General features: G+C 36.4%; 1 protein-coding gene across 1 annotated transcript; it reads right to left on the bottom strand.

Annotated features, from left to right (window-relative positions):
• Nucleotides 1-341: 341 nt before the first annotated feature.
• On the bottom strand, nucleotides 342-9,764 carry ADPRM (ADP-ribose/CDP-alcohol diphosphatase, manganese dependent). Its single transcript, XM_049776930.1, has 4 exons — nucleotides 9,505-9,764; nucleotides 6,698-7,307; nucleotides 5,809-5,925; nucleotides 342-925 (listed from the first exon to the last, which is right to left on the bottom strand). The coding sequence occupies exons 2-4, from the start codon at nucleotides 7,296-7,298 to the stop codon at nucleotides 606-608; spliced, it is 1,038 nt and encodes a 345-aa protein (XP_049632887.1). The 5' UTR covers nucleotides 7,299-7,307; nucleotides 9,505-9,764; the 3' UTR covers nucleotides 342-605.
• Nucleotides 9,765-9,841: the final 77 nt, after the last annotated feature.

Below are 9,841 nucleotides of genomic sequence, written 5' to 3'. Positions count from 1 at the left end.
ACAATTAAGGCTTTTAGAATATATCACAACTAAAGTAAACATATCCTATTTCGTTATAAAGGGGGTCAAAGAAAAATTAATTTACCTATCTATCAGCTGTAGCTTATACAGTCCACATGAACATTGCACTTTGGCCCTCATTTGTGAGAGTCATGATTACACATTAACCTGACTTCTTATACCATTGCATGAGAAACTACTGTGTAATTTACTGTGTAAATGCTCCCATTGGCCTGTAAAATAGCTATTTTCTGTTTATAGTCACAATACTAGCCTAGAAAAGTATACGATGGTATTCTCAGTCCCTATCTCCCAGAAGCCCAAAAAACACATTTACACAGTTTATTTTATTTCAATTTTATTAAGAATTTTAAATTTAAAACTAATACATCAATATATTCTCCTTATAAAAAGTTAACAACTTTCAGGTAAGAAAGTTAATTTTAATGGTCTTCATTCCCACTTCACAGTCTCCTTCCTTGCTAATTCATTCATCCCACTTTCATTCATTTTGTTTCTAAATTTCAGTATTGGATATATTATCAAAAATGCCATTTCAGAATACAAGCTAATTCACATGATATACATTTTATTATATAAAAAGATTACTGAAAAATAAGGTTAAAATCATTTTCTTTCTTATAATTCATTATTCTGTCTTGAACCCTACCTTTCCCTTTTAATATCATTTTATCAGGATAGACAAGAACTGTACCAAAAGCCTGACTTTCTGGAGCGGTTTCAATAATCCCTTCTAAATTGACATGGTGCACACCAAAAGGATCCACTGAGTAGCCACCATCATGAGTATGACCGGCAAAGAAACACACCACAGATCTGTGAGACCAAATCACTGCTAGGGCATCTCTATAATTCCAGGCCAGGCACACACTATCAGAGGCCTCTGGATAAATGGGAATATGGCCTATTAAAGAAAAAAGAAATGTTAGAAGATAATTAAGAAATCGATCTTTCATCAAAATAAATGGTATGAATTAGTAATTGGGAAAAAAGTATATTTTAACCTCATTATCCAAAAGAATTGAAAGCAGAATAATCTACAACCATGCCTGGAACACACCAAAGAAGAATGAGTATTGCTCACATATAAGCAGGCAGTTGTAGAGGCAGAAATCCTAAGATTTCTACAAGACACTGAAACATCAAGGAAACCAAGGAAATCCATGCACAGTGGTCTGCAAAGGGAGCCAGATATGGGGAAGATGCTGGTAAGAATAAAACCATATTCTAATACATTGATATAAGCATGATATACCCATATTCTAATATGTTGATTTCTTTTTTATTTTATTTAAACACCTTGATTACATACATGATTGTTTTTCGGTTTCAGTCATGTAAAGAACACCACCCATCACCAGTGCAACATTCCCATCACCAATGTCCCAAGTCTCCCTCCTCCCCACCCGACCCCCGCCTGTACTCTAAACAGGCTCTCCATTTCCCTCATACATTCTCATTATAAGGAAAGTTCAAAATGTAGTTATTTCTCTAACTAAACTCATCACTCTTTGTGGTAAGCTTCCTGTGGTGAGCTGGAACTTCCAGCTCTTTTCTCTTTTGTGCCTGAAAATTATTATTGCAAGAATGTCTTTCATTTTTCTTAAAACCCATAGATGAGTGAGACCATTCTGCGTTTTTCTCTCTCTCTGACTTATTTCACTCAGCATAATAGATTCCGTGTACATCCATGTATAGGAAAATTTCATGACTTCATCTCTCCTGACAGCTGCATAATATTCCATTGTGTATATGTACCACAGTTTCTTTAGCCATTCATCTGTTGAAGGGCATCTTGGTTGTTTCCAGAGTCTTGCTATGGTAAATAGTGCTGCAATGAATATAGGTGTAAGGAAGGGGTTTTTGTACTGTATTTTTGTGTTCCTAGGGTATATTCCTAGGAGTGGTATAGCTGGATCATATGGGAGCTCGATATGTTGATTTCTTTAAATATGAGAAAATCTACTCTCAAAGTTTAAGAATAGGCCACGGAGGTCAGAGAAATAGTACTAGGGTTTAGTATAGGGGTTAAGACATTTGCCTTACATCTATGGCTGACCACAGTTTATTTGCCAGGCCTTTATTGCTGGCACCACATGAATCTGAGCATCACTTGGCCTCATAGTCCCTACCCCCAGATCGCAAATTGCCTAACCAAACACCTGCACCAAGTATTACTGGGCAATATCATCAAACCACTGTCCAGGAATGCCAAGAATGATTGAAGAGGAGCCCCTGGACCTCCCAAGTACCTCTTGAGTACCCTATTTTACCTTCATGAAAGCAAAAGAGACGCAGTCAATTTACAGATCAGAAAACTGAATTAAAGCAAGTAAAATTTATAGCAGGTCTCAAATAGATAAGTGGGCAGTAGAACCATGAGTGGGACTTCTGAAGTCCTTATGCCACAACATTACTATGGCATATAGGCAGGGACTACAGTGGTCTTTGCTTCTTCCCATTTAATCACTTTCTTTTTCTCTCTGTCAATCTGTGGTAGTAGTTGATTAAAAACAGAAAAGCTAGAATAAATTATGTATTAATGCTTACCACCCAGTTTCTCTCTTTCATCGCTACATACTTTCCATGCTCTGAAACTATAAGGCTAATGTTCTAAATATAGATGCCAGATGGGTTCATTATCAAATTCCTGTAGCTCCTGAGACAAAATTATTCTCTTCTTTAAAAACTTGACTTTTCATGAAATTTTCCTATACATGGAATCTATTGTGATGAGTGAAATAAGTCAGAGGAAGAGAAATAGACACAGATAGTCTCACTCATCTATGTGTTTTAAGGAAAAAAAAAAAAAAGACAGGGGCTGGTGGCACAGAGCAGTAAGGCATCTGCACTAGCCCTAGGATGGACCACGGTTCAATCCCTGGCATCCCATATGGTTCCCCAAGCCAGGACTAATTTCTGAGCACATAGCCAGGAGTAACCCGAGCATCACTGAGTGTGGCCCAAAACCAAAAAAAAGAAAAAGAAAAGACATTATTGTAATAATGCCCAGAGACTATAGAGATGAGGGCTGAAAGGACTTATGATACAAAGCTCACCACAAATAGTGGTGAGGTGAGTGCAGTTAGAGAAATACTACACTGACAACTTTCATAACAATGTCAATGAGTGAGCGAAGTAGAAAGCCTGTCTTGAATACAGATGGGGTTGAGGGGAGGAACATGGGGTGCATTGATGATGGGAATGTTGCACTGGTGACTTTATATGACTGAAACCCAACTACAATCATGTCTATAATCAAGGAGCTTAAATAAAGATATTTAAAAAAATAAAAACTTGACTTTTAGAGTACCATCCATTTTTCTAATGCTGTCCTCTTAGTTTTCCTCTAAACTGAATGGCCACTAATTCTCAATCTCCTGCGCTGTCCCCTATTTCTTCAATGTTTTATTGTAAGTATTAATACATGGTCTGTATGCCTCATTTCTTATACCTAATGGTTTGGCGAGAAATCTTACTTATTTCTCCCAACTTCCTTGCTTACAGACACAACCTAAATCTCTATTTTGAATTTAAATCACATATCCAAACTGTTCAACATTCCCATTGATAAATGATAATATCTAATAGAATATAAGTAACTGAAACTTATATTTATATTCTTAAATTCTTAATTTCAATTTAAATTCTTAATTTTATTTTATTATTTAAATAAATATTAAATATTTATTTATATTTAATTCTTAAATTCTACCCTATCCTCCTACTATCCTGCAGTGTTTGATGTTACCATATAGAAATGCTATCTTTTGAACTGCCTGGACAAAGAAGTGAGCAACAGCCAAACAGTGAAACAACATTTTTATAAGTCAATTTTAAACTTTGCTAGGAATATGTAAGGTACTTAAAATTTGCTTATCTAAAACTTATAGTATCCAAACAAATTGCATATTACTGCATAACTATATATTAATTATAGTATATACAGCATATATTCTAGTCTCTAGAACAAAACATAAGAAATTTAAATGATTGTTAGCATAAATAGTATACTGATATAAATAAAAACAAATGGGTATTAGGAAGAAATAGGAAAAAGTAGTAAAAGGGATTGAGATAACATGGATTCTAATTTCAGTTCTATCAGTAGCTGCATTAGCTGTATAATTTTTTTTTATTTTGTTGTTTTGTTTTTGTGGCCACATCCAAAATTACTCAGAGGTTACTCCTGGCTTTGCACTCAGAAATTACTCCTGGCAGGCTCAGGGGAACATAAGGGATGACAGGGATTAAAATCAGGTGAGCTGTGTGACAGGAACTGTCCACTGTGCTATTATTCCTGCTACCAGTAGTTGTACAATTTTTTACTATAAAATCTAATCTCTTCAGGAGCCAGAGCAGTGGCACACTTCACATTCAATTTCCTGCAAAATTAAATGAACATAATCTCCAGGTCAAATATTCTCGATAGTAACAACTTAGTAAAAAAAAAAACAAAAAACAAACAAACAAACAAAAAAAAACCCTAAAAATCAGAAACAATTTGGAGACAACTAATTGTAAGCTCCTATATTGTCACATCATTTACATAAAATCAACTTTCCAGGAACACATCTTTAAATTTTCTAAGATTTGAATAACATTTGATATTCCATTTAAAGCAGACATTCCTACTCCACCATTAAAAAGGTGGTTAAGATCGTTAGAATCGTTAAATGTCATATTTTCCTTCAGAAAGTCATTCAAATTTAGCAAATTTAAAATTGTATCAGTGGAAGATCAATAAGAACTACATTTGAATACAATAGCAAAATTTCTTAGTAAATAGACTATCATTTTGAAAGGGTTTCCATAATATGTAGTTTTTAAAAAACACTATGGTTTTACAATCAATATCTGTCCAATAATAAAGCTAACTGCATAAATGAGCTATGTAGAATGGCATCCCTTCATTTATGACACTCAGTTCAGTTTTCTATTACATTATGTCATATCAATTTGATACCAAGTATACCAGCCACACCAGAAATCTAATTTCAAATTTTAGCATACCCTTTTCTAAGTTTATTTTAAGCACCTGCAGATTCCTACAACATATTGTTGTAAATATGTCAAAAGTGACTCTAAATAAATAAATAAATACAAACTATATTTCCTTGAAGTCACAAAGCAGGCAGATATAGTGGTGAAGTGCCAGGTGAAATCTCTTAACTTTTTCCCTGTTAAACCAGCTTTGCTTTCTATCTATGCAATAGGGATCTCTAGTGGTCACGACTGATAGATATGTCTCCAAATATTAAATTTAAGGTCTGGAATGGGGACTGAAATGGAGACTGAGAAATTCAACTAATTATTACTACATAAATTGATTTCATTTGGGTACAATTCCTACTTTGAAACCAGAAAGGTTAATTTATAGGATCTACTATTTGGCAAAATGCACTTTTTGTTTTCTCCTGACTCAACTTTATATAACCTTACATAAAAATTTGCTTTAAAAAAATTTAAGTTAACATTCATTCTACAGAAAGCATATCATAATATATTGTTAGCACGGTTTAAAATGTAACTTTCTACATTATTAAAAAACATAGCAAGTATAGAGTCTAGATGTATAAAAAACATAGCAAGTATAGAGTCTAGGCATGGTGATTGTCTTACCTAGGCCATGTTAGGTTTGGTCCCTAGCACTACAATTCGACAGGTGGCCCTTTTAGCTCTGCCAAGAATGATTCCTAAGCAGTGAGACAGGCAGTAAGCCCAGCAGGGTGTGAATCTAAAACAAATTAAAGAGCTAGTGTGTAGCCAAATCACTTTGATACTTACTGACAATCACTACTTTTTCTTGTTTTGTGTCAGAGTATGTAAGAACTTCATCCAACCACTTCAGCTGCTCCTGGCTAAATCCACCATTAAACTGGACAAACTGAGGCTCAGAAAGTCCTAAAATGAATTAACAAGTTAGACCCATTAAATGTCAAATTGTCCTTAACTATTCAACTTTAGCAAATGTGGAACAATTTATGAAAATTAAATTTTTTAAAAATTTAAATTTACCCTAGGAATTTGGAGCAACATGCATATTGCACTCATCTTTATATGCTATTAATTTCACTGAGCTTCCCACTATACTATACTAGAAATAATACATAGTAGACTTATTTCCATCCTACATGTCTTTCTCTGCATCTTTAATATCGAAGCTTTATTTCATTAGACATTTTAGCATGATTTTTCCCTTTCAAGTACTCTGTCCTCTGATCCTTTTGACTCCTTTGTATTATACAGGTTTCGGCTTAAAGTTTCTCTCCCATGGAGAGACAATATGTGACAACAAACTGACAAAGTTCCTCCAGTCTCTTTCTGTTTTTGGTAGTATCTATTACTAAGATAAACTTGTTTCCATTCCACTTATTATCTGTTCTGAATACATACCTCTTTTGTTCCCTCCATCCCACCAATAAAATAGGTGATACTATCGGTACTTGATTACACCTTCTGAGTTGCTAACTACAAAACGTCCATGGGCCAGAACAGATATTCTGCTGTTAAATCTTGGAATAAGAGTAGCTGATACACTTGCCAGGAGGCTTGTGAGAAATACTGACTCTGAACAACAAAAATATAATCTTATAGTTCTTCTTCTGCTGAATAAAAAGTAGCTGGAGAATTTAAAGACAATATGTTAGATTTTCGGCTCAAAGAAATAATTCACCTTGAGGATTATTTAATTCCGTATTTGGATTGTGCTCCTTCAATATCTTCAGACTCTGCTGGTACTTTGGAGAAGACTGCTCCACACCCAGAACACTCAAATCATAGCCATCCAGTAAAATAAACCGGAATTTTGGGAATGGTACAAAATGATAAGCATAATAATTCTCTGAGGGTACAGTTTCAGGATGATGTACAATCTGGTCTTCTAGAAATTTTGTGTTAAGTTTAGAGTTCGTTAAATAGTCTCTGCTGAAGTTATAGAATTCATGATTTCCCCATATATGGTGAACAGGGACTTTAAGCATTTGGAATATGTTCATAACAAGTTCTAGTGACTTTTCTGCTGTTTTAAACTGTGCGTTATATCCATCAATGATGTCACCAAGCTGAAGTACACAACATGGTGTATTGCTTTCTTTATTCCAGTCTTCAATAGCATTCTTTAAGTGAAGAACACTATGTCTATAGTATCTCCGCCTATTTCCATAAAAATTATAGCCATCTTCTAAATCAGCATATTGAATATCTGCTATGACTCCAAAGGAGAAGAGAAGTTTTGAATTCTCACTCTGGGTTTCAGGATTGGGCTTATCATCCATAACTTCCAACTGTAGTAAAAAAGACAACTAAGTTGTAAAAATCTTAATTTTCAAAATGAACTGAAGAATCATCTACAGTGCTGTTAATCAAACCAGGCTGCCTGTATGCAAGATAAATACCTTAATCAACCTTGCAATCATTATACATTTTTATATATAAGATTGCCAGTTGTGAGTTATTTTGTGTCAGAATGACTTTTTTGTTGGTAAAGAAGTCAGATAAATTTTCTTATAGTCTCTGTTTAGGATAACAAGGTAAAATTTAAAATATATTAGGAATAATTTTAAATGAAAAATCTTAAAGTCTAGCACAAAAATTATTGATATGACAATATTCCTTCCTCTGACTAGGTTCTGAGTAGGTTCTGGTTCAACACTAGAGTCCAGCTCCAGATGAAGGGGCCTGAAGCAGGATTACTAGAACAATTAAGAAAACAAGACGGGGGGGCCAGAGCAATAACGCAGCAGTAGGGTGTTTGCCTTGCCGCAGCTGACCCAGGACGGACCTGGGTTTGATTCCAGGCATGGATATGGTCACCCAGCCAGGAATAATTTCTGATTTCTGAGTGCATAGCAAGGAGTAACCCCTGAGAGTCACCGGGTGTGGCCAAAAGTCAAAAAAAAATAAACAAATAAAGAAAAGAAAGAAAAGACAGAGTTTGTTAAAGCTCATGCTTGCCCACAGCCAACTCCAGTTAGAGAGCCCTGAGTAAACCCTGAGAGAACCATAAGTAGCCCTAAACAGGGTGTCCTCCACCCTTGCACAACAAAGAAGTGTTTCAGTTTGGAAGATAAATTCAAGATGCCTTTGAACTGTTTTCCAAATATGGGAGGCAAGGAGAATTTCTTTAAAGAAAAAGAAGTTATGTGTGTTGTTTGGAATCATTATGATTGGAGCTATTAAAGGAGAAAAAAACTGAAAGTTGGATAGGAAAGTCCCGCAAAGTCCAGTTACTTGCAAAAAACGTATGTGATATTTCAGGAAGACTGGTTTTGCCGGCACGAAGTATCTATACAACTATAGGACAAACCTCCAAAAAAAAAGTTATGTTAATGATCTTCTGACTCTGTTATGAGGCCTTTCAGATGCAAAAATAATTCCACTTTAGATGTTGTTTCTCCATATTCCACTATACTACAATTTTACTGTTAGGAGTAATCTTGGCTAGTTACCTTCACTCAGAAAAGTCAGTTCCCCAGGGTCACAATTCCAGGGCCCTGGAATGACAGTCCACTCGGGCTGAAAGAAAAACAAACCGAAAAAACCTCACAAGAGCAGATCTGTAACATTTCCTAGGACCACAAAGAAAGACCTTGGGGTTGGACAACTACTGGTAACATGCTCTGAGCCTGTAAGCAGTCTTATCTGACAATATGCTTCATTGTTTGAGATACCCTGTATCTCTTAGGCCAAGGGAATTTCCTTTATACTTTTTCCCAACGTTTACCGTACCTATTAAAAAAAACTTGCTACATCTGCCCCCCCTTTTCTTCTTTTAACTGTATTTATATCTTCTAGATAGGGTCTCCTGCCTTTTTCATAAAACCTTAGAACATGAATCATACTATTCTGCCTCATATTTCTATGTCCTCCCACAAACTGAGAAAAGAAAAAAAAAAGTGGATGGGACACAGGGGTGAAGTGGTCTCAGGAGGAGCATATTGTGTGTGTGTGTGTGTGTGTGTGTGTGTGTGTGTGTGTGTGTGTGTGTGTGTGTGTGTGTGTGTGTGTGTGTGAAATAAAGGTCAGATCTAAATGCCCAAGCCCAGAAGGTCATCACTGGTGCTGGGAATGTGTGTGTGTGTGTGTGAATGTGTGAGTGTGTGTGTGTGTGTGTGTGTGTGTGTGTGTGTGTGTGTGTGTGTGTGAAATAAAGGTCAGATCTAAATGCCCAAGCCCAGAAGGTCACCACTGGTGCTGGGAATGCCCCTAATTCGCTGTCGCCGTAGGCCTGAAATACAACTATTAAAAACCTGTGATTCAAAAGGTCTCGATACAAATTTAAAAAAGAAAAATAACTGAAGGAAACAGAAGGCACAAAACCAATCGTGCCTATCTTCTCAACGTTACCGGAGAGTTAAGCGTCCGGTTACTTCGGGATAGATAGAATGAAAGACAGTTGAAGTTTCCAAAGCTTTGAAAGATAAACTCCATACTAAATTAGCCTGTACCAGAAAAGGCAATTCCAGATGAGGAGGAACTCACTTATTGTACCTTCAGCCACGAAACTGCGTGGATCTGAAGAACCACCGAGAGCACTGAAGGAAACGGAGGCCTCGGGGCTTTAGCTAAGAGCTCAAGTACAAAACACGGCGCAGCGGCAATTACTTCCAGCAGGGCCCGCCGGGAATTTCCACCGAACTGGACCTAACGGCCATCCTCAGAATCGGAGTTGCGACTTTGTCAAGTGCTTTTTCCCTTGGAGAGGAAAGGGATCAACAAAACTGCAGTCCGGTTCGGAAAACCACCAACCACATCGAGAGTCGGGGGGATCGGTGATAGACTAGGCACCACCCGACCCAAACCCAGACGCGCAGTGCGG

The sequence above is a fragment of the Suncus etruscus genome, chromosome 7, assembly GCF_024139225.1.
Source record: "Suncus etruscus isolate mSunEtr1 chromosome 7, mSunEtr1.pri.cur, whole genome shotgun sequence".
NCBI lineage: Eukaryota > Metazoa > Chordata > Mammalia > Eulipotyphla > Soricidae > Suncus > Suncus etruscus.
This window is presented reverse-complemented; position numbering and strand designations above follow the sequence as displayed.